This window comes from Pongo pygmaeus, chromosome 21 (assembly GCF_028885625.2).
Source record: "Pongo pygmaeus isolate AG05252 chromosome 21, NHGRI_mPonPyg2-v2.0_pri, whole genome shotgun sequence".
Classification (NCBI taxonomy): Eukaryota; Metazoa; Chordata; class Mammalia; order Primates; family Hominidae; genus Pongo; species Pongo pygmaeus.
The window spans coordinates 49788126-49805312 of record NC_072394.2 but is presented as its reverse complement, the minus strand read 5'-3'; the positions used below and the strand labels follow the sequence as shown (position 1 = coordinate 49805312).

At 47.1% G+C, this 17187-nt stretch overlaps 1 protein-coding gene across 42 annotated transcripts in view; it reads left to right on the top strand.

Moving 5' to 3' along the window:
* ZMYND8 (zinc finger MYND-type containing 8) overlaps positions 1-17187 on the top strand; it is a 148771-nt gene that overhangs the window by 115619 nt on the left and 15965 nt on the right. For 24 of the 42 annotated variants that reach the window (XM_063659273.1, XM_063659276.1, XM_063659282.1 and 21 more), the window contains 4 exons: positions 3092-3472; positions 5721-5911; positions 12505-12585; positions 15040-15118. In XM_063659273.1, coding sequence (XP_063515343.1) covers positions 3092-3472; positions 5721-5911; positions 12505-12585; positions 15040-15118 — 732 coding nt within the window. The remainder of the gene's footprint in view (positions 1-3091; positions 3473-5720; positions 5912-12504; positions 12586-15039; positions 15119-17187) is intronic. The other 18 variants (XM_063659293.1, XM_063659288.1, XM_063659296.1 and 15 more) reach the window with 1 other exon arrangement.

Genomic DNA, 17187 nt, shown 5'->3' with positions numbered 1-17187 from the left:
CAGCTTGTCTCTTCCGTTCCTTGGCTTCTTAAAACCCACAGCTTACTGAATGAAAATCCTTGCTGGAGTAACCAAGCTCGTGTCTTTTTCTGGGTAATGCTGATCTTAAAAAGACAGACATAGGCTGGGCGCGGTGGCTCACGCCTGTAATCCCAACACTTTGGGAGGCTGAGGCGGGCGGATCACAAGGTCAGGAGATCGAGACCATCCTGGCTAACACAGTGAAACCCCACCTCTACTAAGAATACAAAAAATTAGCTGGGCGTGGTGGCGGGCACCTGTAGTCCCAGCTACTAGGGAGGCTGAGGCAGGAGAATGGTGTGAACCCGGGAGGCAGAGCTTGCAGTGAGCCGAGATCGCGCCACTGCACTTCAGCCTGGGTGACAGAGCAAGACTCTCTCAAAAAAAAAAAAAAAAAAAAAAAAGCAGACATAATCCTTCTTTAAAGGAGTTTGATGTCAGGGAGCATAGTCCAAGATCGGGGTGCTGGCTTGTACCTGGGTGTGGTGTGTGTTGTTCCCCAGATATCCTCTCTGGGGCACAGGTTCACCTAACCGGGGGCTGAGGCCTGTGCATCCATAACTGAGCCACCTTTACAAATGAGCACCCGAGTGGTAATCGCCTCTACCTGCTGCTCAGTGCTTCTGGCTCTAACCTGCCTTCCAGCCCCTCCTCCCTGCCTGCCCTCACTTAGCCAAATGCTCTCTATTCCTAGACATATCTTGGCTGATGCTGTTCCCTCCAGATTCTCACTTTCCGCCTGTTGAAATCCTACCCTTTATTCCCCACCAGCCCAGCTCCTCCAAGATGACATACTCCATATGGCAGCGTTTTTCAAACTTGAGTCATTCACATTCATTGTCTTTCCCATTCTCAAGTCCTGCTTGTATAATTTTTGACAATATTTTTATTTAAAGAATCTTTTTTTTTTTTTTTTTTTTTTTGAGATGGGGTCTCGCCCTGTCACCCAGGCTGGAGTGCAATGGGGGCGATTTCAGCTGACTGCAACCTCTGCCTCATGGGTTCAAGCGATTCTCCTGCCTCAGCCTCCCAAGTAGCTGGGATTATAGGCACGCACCACCACGCCCAGCTAATTTTTTGTATCTTTAGTAGAGATGGGGTTTCACCACATTGGCCAGGCTGGTTTCGAACACCTGACTTCGTGATCTGCCCGCCTCGGCCTCCCAAAGTGCTGGGATTACAGGCGTGAGCCACTGCACCCGGCCAAGAATCTCATTCTTTAAAAATATAATTAAGCTAATTTAAAGCGGGACACGGTAGCACGTCCCATATAGTCCCAGCTACTCGGGAGGCTGAAGTGGCTCGCTTGAGCCCAGCCGGGGTGATATAGCAAAACTCTATCTCTTTAAAAAATAAAATAAAACAGGCCGGGCATGGTGGCTCACGCCTGTAATTCCAGCACTTTGGGAGGCCGAGGTGGATGGATCATGAGGTCAGGAGTTCAAGACCAGCCTGGGCAAGATGGCGAAACCCTGTCTCGACTAAAAATAAAAAAAATTAGCTGGGTGCAGTGGCAGGCGCCTGTAATCCCAGGTAGTCGGGAGGCTGAGGCAGGAGAATCGCTTGAACTCAGAGGGCGGAGGTTGCAGTGAGCCAAGTTTGTGCCACTGCACTCCACCCTGGGTGACAGTGAGACTCCGTCTCAATAAATAAATAAACTCATTTTATTTACTTTTCATTTATTATTATTATTATTTTGAGACGGAGTCTCACCCTGTTACCCAGGCTGGGGTGCAATGGCATGGTCTCGGCTCCCTGCAACCTCCATGTCCCGAGTTCAAGCGATTCTTCTGCCTCAGCCTCCTGAGTAGCTGGGACTACAGGCGCGTGCCACCACACCCGGCTATTTTTGTATTTTCAGTAGAGACGGGGTTTCATTATGTTGGCCAGGCTGGTCTTGAACTCCTGACCACAAGTGATCTGCCCACCTCAGCCTCCTAAAGTGTTGGGATTACAGGCGTGAGCCACTGCACCCGGCCTATTAGTAATATCTTTTGAGACGGAGGCTCACTCACTCTTTCTCACAGGCTGGAGTGCAGTGGCGCGATCTCGGCTCACTGCAACTTCTGCCTCCTGGGTTCAAGCAATTCTCCTGCCTCAGTTTCCCACCACGTCTGGCTAATTTTTTTTGTATTCTTAATAGAGACGGGGTTTCCCCATGTTGGTCAGGCTGGTCTCAAAATCCTGACCTCAAGTGATCTGCCTGCCTCAGCCTCCTGAAGTGCTGGGATTACAGGCGTGAGCCACCGTGCTTGGCCTCATTTTTTTAGTAAAAAAATTTCCCCTGCAAAAAGCATCTGCAAGTATAAACTCATTTTAGACTTGAACACCACCCAATAAGAACAGTAGCGCACAGTATACATAAAAGCTGGTGATAGGAATAAATCCAATCAAAACCAAAGCAATGTTACTCAATCCTAGATCAGTACCATTGCGTTGGGGGAAGGTTCTGGCCTTGGGGCAGAATTTGTTTTCCTGGTATTGTCCTAGCTATCAGTACCGCCTTCGAACTTTGTCCTGGAGGGAATCAGAAGAGATGAAAAGAATACTTGTCTGAGTGATTGAGTGTTACTGCTTTGGCCATTGGGAGGCCATCTGGCTCTTTGGAGGTATTGCTTTCTACGTTCCCTAGCCAAAGAGTTGCTCCTCCTGTCTGGATTGACTTCCGCTGGGCCTTTCTCAGGGTGCCGACTAGATTTTAACTTTGCGAAAAGGGCGTGAACATTGAATCCGTTCGCCCACCACATTGTCCACTAGGTGTAGGGGAGCTTGAGCGCAGGAGCCGGGTCTTGTTTGCCTCATTCTCCCCTAGAGGTCTTGACTTGTATCTCAGATGTGGGCCGGCGCTCAGTAAAGGAGGCCGCTGCTCGCGGAGATGGAAGACGCAGCAGAAGTGGCCTCAGAGTTAGGTGAGAATGTATTCCTCCAGCGCGGTGTGCTTGGCACGTCGAATTGGTTCGGCATTTCTAGCTTTTGTAGGTTTTACCCAGAACTTGCTGGCGTCAAGACCCTGCAGGCGAACCTGAGTGAAATCCGGTTTTTGTTTGTTTTTTCTTCATGCATTGGCTAGTTGTAGGTAAAACTCCACCATCCACGACGGCGGGCAGCCATTCTCCCCCGGAAACGCCGGTGCTCACCCGCTCTTCCGCCCAAACTTCCGCGGCTGGCGCCACAGCCACCACCAGCACGTCCTCCACGGTCACCGTCACGGCCCCGGCCCCCGCCGCCACAGGAAGCCCGGTGAAAAAGCAGAGGCCGCTTTTACCGAAGGAGACTGCCCCGGCCGTGCAGCGGGTCGTGTGGAACTCATCAAGTAAGTTTCAAACGTCCTCCCAAAAGTGGCACATGCAGAAGATGCAGCGTCAGCAGCAGCAGCAGCAGCAGCAAAACCAGCAGCAGCAGCCTCAGTCTTCCCAGGGGACGAGATATCAGACCAGACAGGCTGTGAAAGGTACCGAGCCTCCCCTTCTGTTCTCCGTGGCGCCCGCTCCCATTTTGCCACATCGACAGGAGAAAGTCATTGCTCTTTTGTTTTTTTTTTTAGTTCTCGTTTGTTTCCTGGCCATTGTATCTTGAAGCCCTTGCTCATTCCATTTGGCATTATTTTTAAAAACTGTTTTGCTACTTGCTTTTTTATTTTCAAAAAGTTTTTTTTGTTCATTTTATAAATGATACATGCATATATTCTCCTTAAAAAGGGGGCAGAAAGTTTTACATAAAAGTCTGTTATCCCGTTTACCTTCCATTTCATTCTCTTCGCTTCCACAGTGGCCAGTATCAACCGTTGTAAAAGCTTTTCTATCCATGTATGCATGTATATGTATATATACATATCTGTATGTATATATGTGCGCGTCATGTATATGATGCCATAAAATTAGTCCTTTTTTTCCCCTTTTTTTCTTTTTTAAAACATAAAAATGGTACCATACTTGCTTTTTTTTTTCCCACCCATCAGCATGTTTTGGAGGTCCATCCATGTCAGCACATACAGCCCTGCCTTGTTCTTTTGGACTGCTGCATAGTATTCCATAGTTTATTTAAAGCATTCCTCTACTAATGGGCATTTAGATTGCTTTCAGTTTTTTTTCTACTGTGAGCAGTGCTGCAGTGAATATTTTTGTATAAATTTCCTTGTGCACATGAGGGAACCTCTTGGAGTTATTTTGGAAAAAGTACAGTGTGAAAAGTTGATAGCGAAGGTTACCTTAGTAACTGGAGATTCGTCACACACAAAAGATGAGCCAGCCTCAAGAACCACTTGCTGAAGTTGCAGAATCAGAACTCCCACCAGTCCTGCAGGAGGCTCCATCTGGAGCTGAAATTAGGCCAAACACAGTGCTGATCTGACTGGTTGGTACCAGTTTGCCTGGCTTTTGTGAGCATTGATGTAGATCTCTTTCTACCAGGAAACCTGCATCTAGATCCTCAAAGGCTGGGTTCTTCAACTGAAACTCATAGTGAGTGCGCCCCTGTGAGTGGGTCTCATGAGCAGCAGGATGTGAGATTGAAAGGTGGCCAGGTCTTGAATTGGCCCCCAGTGAAACCCTTCAAAGATGGCAAGGGAGTGGGTCCTGAAAAATTGGCCAGGCAAAATTGAGAGTACAGTTGGATTAATCTTGCTATTTAAAAAGTTGGTGGGGCAAAGCCGAGTCTAGGATATTTGAGATTGGGATTGCGGCTTCCTGTCTTCTGTCTTCATATCTCGTAAGCAGGAGGCTTCCCCAGGGGAGTTTAATTGCTACCAAGAAGAGGGTCGGGTGTGGTGGCTCACGCCTGTAATCCCGGCACTTTGGAAGGCCAAGGCAGGCAGATCACTTGAGGCCAGGAGTTCAAGACTGGCCCAGCCAGCATGGTGAAACCCCATCTCTACTAAAATGGGGAAAAAAAAAAAAAAAAAAAAAAACTAGCCGGGCATGATGGCACATGCCTGTAACCCTGGCTACTCAGGAGGCTGAGGCATGAGAATCCCTTGAACCTCGGAGGTAGAGGTTGCAGTGAGCTAAGACTGCGCCACTGCACTCCAGCCTGGGCGACAGAGTGAGACTGTGTCAAAAAAAAAAAAAGCACTGCCAAAAAGTGGCTCATTGCTTCAGATTGTCTTACGCCAAAGTGGAGTCTAGTTAAAGGGGGTAAAGACCGATTTAAATTGGTAATATGCTACTGTAATAGGGGCAAGAGTCTAGCATAAGCTGAAATTAACTTTGATTTGTACAGGGGTGACTGGACATTTTAAAGGGAGAACGAGGGAGTAGGGATGGGAGCGAGTTGGGCCTCAGTAGAGTCAGGGAAGTTAAACATCTCGATTTGCTAACAGGCACTTCATGAAGTCGGGCCCCTACTCTCCCATAGAGACTGGGATGCTGAGGTCCTGTCTTCAGGTGCTGGCTGGAACAAAACTGTCAGTTCTTTTGCCAGCATTGAGTTTTCCCAGGCAGGCACTTTAAGAGGGGGTTGGGGTCATCCTAGCATGCACTCTTGAGCTCTTAGAAACTGTCAATGTTTGCTCAAGTCTTTCCAGGCCAAGGTTAGGGCCTAGTTGAGAAACCTGGATAGAGTTTGGTCAAGGGGAGCATCTTTGTCATTTAAAAGTAGGAAAGTTCTCAGGATGTCTATTAGGGGCTTTGCTTCTACACCACAGCTTTGTGCTGGGACGGGTCCTTCCCACTTGGGGTAATCAGGATGCTTTGCCTTCCTAGCTGTCCAGCAGAAGGAGATCACACAGAGCCCATCCACGTCCACCATCACCCTGGTGACCAGCACACAGTCATCGCCCCTGGTCACCAGCTCGGGGTCCATGAGCACCCTTGTGTCCTCAGTCAACGCTGACCTGCCCATCGCCACTGCCTCAGCTGATGTCGCCGCTGATATTGCCAAGTACACTAGCAAAGTGAGTGGATGGGAGAGCTACCGTGGAGACGGCAGACACCTGGCAAGATGCCAGAACCTTAGTCTCCCGAGGGGAAGTGCGAGCATCTTAACCTTTCAGGCTTTAGGGAGTGGTTAGGAGGGAAGACCCTTTTTTTAAAAACAGAATCTCCAAGACCACATTCTTTAATTTGGGTCTAACGGAGAAACGTAGAATGGACTGAATCTTACCCCAAGTGGGCTTAGATTCTAAAGTCAGTTCATAAAGTGCAAATGACATATAATCAGAATTACCTTCGAGAATTCAAGTCACTCATTAAGGCACTGGAACACATGACTGATCCTTCAGTGAACAGCTGACCAGGGGTTTGGTTTGCATTTAGAGCTTTGCATGTGGAGCAGAAGTGACAGAGACTTAAATATGAGACTGGCAAGGTGAGATGCCCACACTTTGATTTTTCCAGGAATCAAGATGGATGGGGAGGGGGACCAAGGGGACTCCCTCTCCCCCGTCTCCTGCCCTCTGGGGCACAGTCCCCATTAAGTGGCATGGTGGGCAGGATTGTCTGTTGTGGGTGAACTCATGGGCACTGTCTCAGCACAGGCCCCTTTTTTTCTCTTAATTTGCCAAGTGCTTTTTTTTTTTTTTTTTTTTTTTTTTGAGATGGAGTCTCATTCCGTCCCCCAGGCTGGAGTGCAGTGACACAATCTCATCTCACTGCAACCTCCACCTCCTGGGTTCAAGCAGTTCTCCTGCCTCAGCCTCCCAAGTAGCTGGGACTACAGGCACGCGCCACCACGCCTGGCTAATCTTTGTATTTTTTTAGTAGAGATGGGGTTTCGCCATGTTGACCAGGCTGGTCTCAAACTCCTGACCTCGGGTGATGCACCCACCTCGGCCTCTCAAAGTGCTGGGATTACAGGTGTGAGCCACCGCGCCCGGCCTGCCAAGTGCTTTTATGGTCATTGTTGAATTCAGGTAGATACCATCTGCAGTTCTCAGCGTCATGTGAGAGTGCGCTGGACTGATGTGCTGTGTATCTTGTCATTAGACTGCGGTAGTAGTAATCACCACCAGAATGTCAGCTCCACAAAGGCAGGGATTTTTGTCTGTTTTGCTCACTGCCAAGGCCTAGAACAATGCCTGGCATGCAGTAAGTGCCGGACACATAGTTGGGCTTTCTTTTTATTGGCTTCAATTATTATCAATAACTTAATAATAGCTATTGATTTATAATCTACTGAGATTATTTAGTAAATTAAGTAGGTAATAATTTATTCTTTACTGATGAGTAGATTACTAATACTGATGAGTAAACAGTTCTAGTTTTTAGAATGGATGAAAATAATTGAGGATAGTTGTTTCTAGAATTCTTTCTTTTTAAAAAATGCAAACAGGGTCTCATTTTGTTGCCCAGGCTGGTCTCAAACTCCTGGCCTCAAGTGATCTTCCTGCCTAGTCCTCCCAAAGCATTGGGATTACAGGTGTGAGCCACCACACCCAGCCTGTTTCTAAAATTCTTATAGTCTTAATAATAAAGAATTAGCTTTATTATATTGGGTTAAGGGAAGAGGAATCTTTTAAAATTCTGAATGGTGAGAGAAATATATATGAATTTTTTTTTACACAAATGAGTTTTCATTGGTCATGTTTCTTTTTATTTCTTCTGTGTAGGTGTAATTGTTATCTATTGCTGCAGAACAAATTACCACAAAACTTAGCAGCTTTAAACAGCACACATCTTTATTATCCTACAGTGTTTGTGGGTCAGGAATCTGAGCACAGCTCTACGGGGCTCTCCGCTTCAGGATCTCTTGCAGTTGCAGTCATGGTGTCTGCAAGGGTTTGGGACTCACACAAAGGCTAAACTGGGAAAGGATCCACTCTCAAGGTCATTTACGTGGTGGCGGGCAAGATTCACTTCTTGAGGGCTGGTGGCCTGGGCCACTCTCAGTTCCCTGCCATGTGGGCCTCCCCAGCATGGCAGCTTGTTTCATGAAAACCAGCGATGGAGGCTGGGCATGGTGGCTCACACCTGTAATCCCAGCACTTTGGGAGGCTGAGGTGGGTGGATTGCATGAGCTCAGGAGTTCAGGACCAGCCTGGGCAACATCGTGAAATCCTGTCTCTACTAAAATACAAAAAATGAGCCTGGCATGATGGTGTGCGCCTGTAGTCCCAGCTACTCAGGAGGCTGGTACACAAGACTTGCTTGAACCTGGGAGGTGGAGGTTGCAGTGAGCCGAGATCTTGCCACTGCATTCCAGCCTGGGCGACAAAGTGAAACTCTGTCTCAAAAGCCAGCAATGGAGAGAGCCTGCTGGCAAGATGGAAGTCACAGGCTTACTTAGGCCAATCACAGAAGTGACACCCCATTACCTTTGCTGTATTCCATTGGGTAGAAGCAAGTTGCTAGGTCAGAGGGAGGGGATTACAGATGGGCACAAAATATTAGTAGGTTGGGATCATCGGGAGCCCATTTAGAGTTTGCCTTCCCACCACATAAGGTAGCAATATGTCTGCATAGCATTTACTCTAGGCTAGATGCTGTCCTAAGCACGTTTTGTATGTTACTCAGTCTTCTTGACAAATTGATGAAGTGTAGGTACTGTTATCACCCCAATTTTATAGATGAGAAAACTGAAGCCCAGTGAGGTTACACAGTGTGTCTAGGGTCACAGGCTAGTGAACGGCAAAGCTGGACTTTGAATGATAGCAGCCAGGCCTTAGAGAGTGTGCACTTAACCTGGCTTTGAGCTGCTTTGTGCATTTCAGACAAGCCTGCTGACCACAAATGTTCATGGTCCACAAACTGTTGCCACACGACTTTTATAAGAAACTCCTCTTAGGATTCAGTGTGGCTGTTTGAGCCAGTGGCTGTAACTGTAGCACTTTGGGAGGCTCAAGTGGGAGGATCACTTGAGGCCAGGAGTTTAAGAGCAGCCTGAGCAACACACTGAGATCTTGTCTTTACAAATAAAAAAAAATTAGCTGGGCATGGTGGCACATGCCAGTAGTCTCAGCTATTCGGGAGGCTGAGGCGAGAGAATCACTTGAACCCAGAAATTCGAAGCTGCAGTGAGCTGTGATTGCATCATTGCACTCCAGCCTGGGTGGACAGAGCGGGACCCTGTCTCCAAAAAAAAAAAAAAAATGGCCTGGTGTGGTGGCTCACACCTGGAATCCTAGCACTTTGGGAGGCCCAGGTGGGTGGATCACCTGAGGTCAGGAGTTCGAGACTAGCCTGGCCAACATAGCAAAACCCCATCTCTACTAAAAATACAAAAATTGGCCCGGTGTGGTAGCAGGCACCTATAATCCCAGCTACTCAGGGGGCTGAAGCAGGAGAATTGCTTGAACCCAGGGGATGGAGGTTGCAGTGAGCTGAGATTGCGCCACTTCACTCCAGCCTGGGGGACAGAGCGAAACTCCTCTGTCTCAAAACAAACAAACAAACAAAAAAACATGGGGGAGGTTGTCATGAAAGTGTTAAAGGCGTAACAGCACCAAACTGAGACTTCTTGCAGAAGCAGTCTGTAGGATTATTAGAGAATTGAAAGTGGGTAATTTTTTTGTTAGTGATTTAAGTAGGTGTCTGGTTTTGCCTGAATGATCTCTTGTTCTACCTTCAGTTGTCCTTACATCACCTTCTCTTGATTTGGTCCCAGCTGTTTGCTTATGAATGGGAAAGCTGAGGCCTGCTGAGTGGATCTGATTAATGGTTCGCAGGAAGTCTGTTTTCTCAGCTCCTGCAGCCATTTTAATTCTGTTACCTTCTGCATCCCCTTTGTTCTTTAAAAAGTTACTAAAAGAAAATTTTCTTTTTTAGAGTTGGGGTCTATCCCTGGTGCCCAGGCTGGCCACTCCTGGGTTCAAGCGACCCTCCCACCTTGGCTTCCCCGGGTAGCTGGGACTTCAGGCAACACAGCCCCCAGCTCCCCTTGACACTTCCAGCAAAACTTTATTTATTTATTTATTTATTTTGAGACAAGGTCTCACTCTTAGCTGGAGCGCAGCGGTGTGATCTCAGCTCACTGCAAACTCTGCCTCCCAGGTTCAAGTGATTCTCTCGCCTCAGCTTCCCAAGTAGCTGGGATTACAGGTGCCTACCACCACACCCGGCTAATTTTTGTATTTTTACTGGAGATGGAGTTTCACCATATTGGCCAGGCTGGTCTTGAACTCCTGACCTCAGGTGATTCGCCTGCCTCGGCCTCCCAAAAGTGCTGGGATTATAGGCGTGAGCCACTGTGCCTATCTAGGAATGACTTTTTGATAGGCGTTTTCTTTGAAGTTAAAAAAAATGAACACAGTGACATTTTTTGGGAGCTGATGAACTTTTCCCGTCTCTGAGTTGACCTGGAGTGGAAGACACAGTTCTGTGTGTTTCGGCAAAGTGGTGTTCTTTACCGATGTTGAAGTCTTTGCTGTATTTGGAAGTTAAGAGTAAAAGGCAGTCCACGAATGCATGATATCTTTGAAATGGAATGTGACCATTACATTAGCAATGTATTGAATTTCACCCACTTTTTAAAGTTTTCTTATAAAGCCATTTAGTTGTAATTTTTAAAATGGACACGGTGAGTGCAACAGAGCAAGGAGGCAAGTGCAGGAGGGCTGCAAAGCCGTGGAAAGCGCAGAGTGTTTTTGCTGGCAACGGCCTGGTGTGGGCTCCGCAGCAAGCCAGGAGCAGAAATCTCAACAGAGATTTTATTCATTTTACTCCATTTTGGGGCGAATTTGGGCTTACTATTTTGGGGGTTGGCAGCAATTACGCAATTGCATACTTACATGAATTTCTTTTTGTTTAAAAATAAGATGAATGGGTATTTCTTTATGAACACCTACTCCGTGGCAGGTAATGAGCCGCAGTCTTTGCGTGTTTTTTTTTTTCATTTAATCCTCGTGCACACCCTACCAGGGGGGCATGTAGTTCTTGTTTTTTTGTGGGGAAACCGAGGCTTAGAGGCAATGGATAGTGAGACATCAGATAGGAGGCTGCTCTTTGTCCCGCCTTCTCCCTGAACTGGGGCATCTAGAAAGCACTGGAGAGACCCAGCACCAGTCAAGCCAGGCCTGAGACAGAGCCTGATCTCTTGTCCCCTCCTCTTTCTGCTGTGATGGGGAAGGGTCAGCTGGCAGGTGGGAGGTAGAAGAGAAATTCCTCCTACGAACATACTCAGTCAGCAAATCCCTGGGTGCCTGCTGCAGGGACCTTAGCTGATGTCACCAACTGGCTGATGCCTTCAGGGGTCAGATAGTTAAAGAAACAGAAGATGGGAAATGAACCGCAAAGACAGTGTCCTGACTGAAGGCATTAAAATGACAAACCAGCCATATCTATAAAATGGACTATAAAAAGGAATGAAGTTCCGCTGCCTGCTGCAGCACGGATGCGCGAGTCACAGAGGACCTTGAGTTGTGTGATTCCGTTTATATGACATGTCCAGACTGAGCAAATGCGGAGAGACAGAAGGCAGATCAGTGGTTGTCAGGGGCTGGGGGAGGAGGGGATGGGATACCGGGAGGTGAAGACTAAGGCTGGGGGAGTGGGATTTTGTTTTCAGGGTAATGAAATGATTGTGGTGATAGATACACAACTCTGAGGTACTAAAAGCCATTGAATTGTATACTTTAAATGAATGAATGGTATAGTACTTGCGTATACCTCAGTAAAGTGGTGCTGGTTTTTTGAGGGGAAATAATGGAAAACCAAAACAAAGTAATCCCTCTCTCGAACCTACTATGCTGGCCAAATAAGAGACATCTGGGGGTCGGGCACGGTGGCTTCAGCACTTTGGGAGGCCGAGGTGGGTGGATTACTTGAGGTCAGGAGTTCAAGACCAGCCTGACCAACATGGTAAAACCCCATCTCTACTAAAAATAGAAAAAAAATTAGCTGGGTGTGGTGATGTGCGCTTGTAATCCCAACTACTTGGGAGGCTGAGGCAGGAGAATCGCTTGAACCTGGAGGCGGAGGTAGCAGTGAGCCAAGATCACGCCACTGTACTCCAGCCTGGGCAACAGAGCGAGGCTCCATCTTAAAAAAAACAAAAAGAGAAAAAACCACCACACATCTATCTGGGGGCCAAATTTGGCCTCTCCGGTTTCAGCCAAACTGTGGTATGGAAACTAGCTTTATGTGGGTATGGAAACTAGCTTTATGTGGGTATGGAAACTAGCTTTATGTGGGTATGGAAACTAGCTTTATGTGGGTATGGAAACTAGCTTTATGGTTATGAAGTGGTACCACAATGCGATACATGAAATTTGTTGGAAATTTTTACCCCGTTAATGCTGGGGTTTCTTAACCTCAGTGCTAGTGACATTTTAGGCTCATAGGTCATTTTTGTGCGGGGTCCTTCTGTGCATTTAGCATGGTTTAGGTAGGAAGTTTAGCAGCGTCCCTGCCTCCACCCTCTAGATGCCAGTAGCAGCTCCTTCTTCTCGCCCCTGCACCTGTCATGGCAACCAGAAATGCCCAGTGTCTCATGTGGGACAAAATTTCCCTGAGTTGAGAACCTCTGCTTTATACAGATAGATTTTAAGTATTTGTCACCAGGAAAAGCCTCCAAGAAGTGATCAGCTGAATTGTTTCTGTTTTTATCTTTCAGATGATGGATGCAATAAAAGGAACAATGACAGAAATATACAACGATCTTTCTAAAAACACTACTGGAAGCACAATAGCTGAGGTCAGAGATGACACATGAATTTCTTATTTGCTAAGAGTGTTTTATGGGCTGCTTTAAAGGTGGTACCATGAAGAAGCTTCTCTGGAAACCAACCCCTCTTGGGTCCTGGCTTGGTCACTAAGCTGGCTCTACTGATTGTGATTGTTGATGGGGGTATTTTTTCCTTTAGCCAGACGGCTGGGGCTGTGGAGACATGCCCTGCTTTGTGTGATCAATTCATTTCTAATAAAACAGCCAAAATCAGAGCTTCAGTTAACCTACTGGTGAAACTGGACACCGGTTCTTTTTGCTTCATGTAAAACTGGCTCCTGAATCTTCTCTGTAAGTTTGGACTTTTTAATACAAGTGCTTCTTTTTGTTCAATAATTTGTGTACTGGAGTCTCCATAATTATGTGATTGTGTAGAGAAGAAAGTGGTTAAGACATTTCGTTGGCTGAGCATGGTGGCTATAATCCCAGCGCTTTGGGAAGTTGTGGTAATCCCAGCGCTTTGGGAATCCTGAGGATTGCTTGAGGCCAGGAGTTTGAGACCAGCCTGCACAACATAGTGAAACCCCATTTCTACAAAAATTTTAAAAAAACAAGCAGGAGATGGTGGTGTGTTCTTGTAGGAAGCTGAGGCAGGAGGATTGCCTGAGCCCAGGAGTTTGAGGCTGCAGTAAGTTGTGATTGTGCCACTGTACTCTAGCCTGGGAGACAGAATGAGACCCTGTCTCTTAAGGAAAAAAAAAAAAAAAATTAAGCTATCCACTTATAAAGCATCCACTTATAAAAATATACCTCCCTGAACTTCCCCTTTAGGCTAATTCCCTATCAGGGCTTGGAGAGTGGGCCACTTGCTGGCTGTCTGTGGATGGTACAGTGTAGGCCAGATGCAAACGGGTTATCAGGTGAAATGACAAGTGGCAGGACTTACAGAGGTCATTTAAGGAGACGTTGGAGAACTGTGGGAATCCTTTGCAGAGCTATTGACCTTTTAGGACTTGGCAGCATTAGGCTGGTGCTCAGACGAAGAGGAGAAGATCTTCAGGAAGGCAACCTGGTGGTCCCTTCAACAGAAGACAGTGTGAATACAAAGATTTAAGAGAGGCCCCAAGAAAAATCAATGAATCCCCTTGAATAGTTTTGCAAGTATGACCTTTATGATTATGTTTTGGACATCAAATAAGAAGGGAAAAAATAATGCTTTAGAAACAGCTTCATTCTTGTTTGTATACGTTGTAAGAATTGGTGTGTGGTTGAAAATACGGGTTCATAATATCTCACCTGAAACCTTGGGTCTGGATGTATGCCAGAATTTTTTTTGGATTTTAGAGAGGTTATAATATGCAGCCCCCCACAATTAGAGACACCATTTCTGCAATGAAATGTGATTGTTCACACTACGTGAATAAATCAGGTTTTCTTGGCCTTAGCTATACTGACGTTTGCACCAGATAATTTCTGTTGTGGGGCTGCCCTGTGCATTGTAGGATGTTGAGCAGCATCCCTGCCAGCAACTCTGCTCAATTGTGACAACCACAAATGACTCCAGACATTCTCATGACAGGGGAGAGTAGTCGAAATTGCCCCAGTTGAGAACTACTGTGATAATTAAACACTGTTTATTATTTTTTAAATTAAAATTTTTTTCTTTTTTTTGAGAAGAGCCTCGCTCTGTCACCCAGGTTACAGTGCAGTGGCATGATCTTGGCTCACTGCAGCCTCTGCCTCCCAGATTCAAATGATTTTCATGCCTCAGCCTCCCAAGTAGCTGGGATTATAGGCGTGCGCCACCATGCCCGGTTAATTTTTGTATTTTTAGGAGAGATGGGGTTTCTCCATGTTGGCTAGGCTTGCCTTGAACTCCTGACCTCAGGTGATCTGCCCACCTTGGCCTCCCAAAGTGCTAGCATTACAGGTGTGAGCCGCCGCACCTGGCCAAAACACTGTTTAATTAGTTTCCTATCAGATCAGGTCGAGTTTGTTTGTTTATTTTCCCTTCCAAATGAGTTTGGCTCCAAAGTTACACTTCCCCTGCCCAGAAATACCCTTTGGTTTTCAGAGATGTCAGGCTTTGGAATTTCAGGTGAATAAGTGTGGATCCCACCACCTAAATGTTGTTACGTAAGAGTGAAAATCCAGCTATCTTTGTATCTGTTTCATATTTATAGACCAAAATCCTAAATAACCCTTAATATATTATTTATATGAAAGTCTGGTCCTTGTCACTTTAAGTGGCTTTCCCTCATGCCAGTATTTCTTGGAATCGATGGCCTGTTTATACTTGGTTTTCTGAACCAGTGTTTCTGGTGAATTTGGGTTCACGCACCGGTGATCACCTCTCTGGACTATAGCTGTGGGAAGGTTAGCATGATTCCCATACCCCTCACAGCCAGCCATGGTTGAGCTTCTGAGCCCTGCTGGTGAACTGCATGAGACAGCTTTTGAAGACGCTCACTCTCCCTCTTCCAGATTCGCAGGCTGAGGATCGAGATAGAGAAGCTCCAGTGGCTGCACCAGCAAGAGCTCTCTGAAATGAAACACAACTTGGGTAAGGCCTGACACACTGGTCTGGACTGAGGAGGGTTTTGGGTGTGAACTTCTTTGCACCTCTGGAGTCAAGCCCAGATGTGAGTGCAATTAAAACTAGGCTAGGATTGTATGACTTGTAGGGAGACCACAGAGTCCTGAGAATCTGGGCCTGGAGAAACCAGGTGTAAGAGCGGGTGTTGGTGGGAGCCCCCCTTTCCTGTGTTCAGAACACCAGCCTGAACAATAAAATAATGAGGGTTGGTCAGGCACGGCAGCTCACACCTGTAATTCCAGCCCTTTGGGAGGCCCAGATGGGAGGATCACCTGAGTCCAGGAGTTCAAGACCAGCCTGGGTAATCTGGCGAAACCCTATCTCTACACAAAATTTTAAACCATTAACTGGGCCTGGTGGTGCGCTCCTGTGGTCCCAGCTTCTCGGGAGGCTAAGGAAGGAGGATCACTTGAGCCTGAGAAGTTGAGGCTGCAGTGAACTTAACTAATTTCATTACACAAACTGTTGTGATAAAGGGATCTGTTAAATCCCTGGTTTTCCTTTTCTTTTTTTCCACACTCCGCATGCCATGGACATATCCCCAGTTTTCAAGGGAAGAAACTGACATGTTGAGGAAGTTATTCAAAGTCACACGGGCACAGTTCAAGTCTGGGCACTCTTCACCCTGTTCATCATGGAATGCTGGGCACTTTAACAATATCTGGATGCTTCCTGTGCACTGCTCAGTGCAGAGAAAGATACTTTATTGGTCCCTGGATTAGATTGACAGATGTTTTGGCCTGTCGTTCTGTATAGATAAGCTTTTCCCCAAAGGTAGAAGCGATTGCTTCAGCCCCTCACGTAGTATCAGATCAGATGGGCTGCTGGCAGCCAGAAGAACTCTTAGGTTGAGGACCCATGCCCAGGTGTGCCTACCTGCTCACTTGTGGTCTGCATCTAAGTCACACCTTGCAGACATGAATCCTTTCAGAGCCCCCTGGAGAGAAGCCCTTGGTTCATTCTTTGTGGACGCTGATTTGGGTGTTGTTGCTTCTTCTCGTTCTCCTTTTTTTTTTTTTTTTTTTTTTAAAGACAGAGTCTCACTCTTGTTTCCCATGTTGGAGTACAGTGATGTAATCTCAGCTCACTGCAGCCTCTGCCTCCCAGGTTCAAGTGATTCTCATGCCTCAGCCTCCCGAGTAGCTGGGATTACAGGTGTGCACCACCATGCCTGGCTAAGTTTTGTACTTTTAGTAGAGATGGGGTTTCAGCATGTTGGCCAGGCTAGTCTCAAACTCCTGGCCTCAAGCGATCCACCCACCTCAGCCTCCCAAAGTGCTGGGATTACAGATGTGATCTACTGCCCCTGCCACCACTTCTTGTTTTTCTAATAAAATCAGGGAATCTTACTTACATAAAATCCTTTTCTTTTTATGTGTTGACTGCACATTTGAAAAAATTACCTGTGGGCTGGCCAAAACTTAGCTATGGTTTGCAGGCCCCTAGTTAAAGGTAGGTAGATTGACTCAAAGGTTCTGTCTGGCCACAAGTAGTTAACTTCTTTATGAGGGGTTAATTTTACTTTATAAAGTTCAGGAAGAGTATTTGAAGGAATTGAGGGACCATTCCCCTCCCCTCCCCTCCCTTCCCCTCCCCCTCCCCTCCCTTTCCCTCCCCCTCCCCTCCCTTCCCCTCCCCCCTCCCCTCCCTTCCCCTCCCCCCTCCCCTCCCTTCCCCTCCCCCTCCCCCTCCCCTCCCCTCCCTTCCCCTCCTCCCTCCCCCTCCCCTCCCTTCCCCTCCCCCCTCCCCTCCCTTCCCCTCCCCCCTCCCCTCCCTTCCCCTTCCCCCCTCTTGTTGTCCAGGCTGGAGCGCAAAGGCACTATCTCGGCTCACTGCAACCTCCGCTTCCTGGGTTCAAGCAATTCTCCTGCCTCGGCCTCCCAAGTAGCTGAGATTACACCATTGTGCCTAGCTAATTTTTGTATTTTTAGCAGAGATGGGGTTTCACCATGTTGGCCAGGCTGGTCTCAAACTCCTGACCTCAGGTGATGCATCTGCCTCAGCCTCCCAAAGTGCTGGGATACAGGCATGAGCCA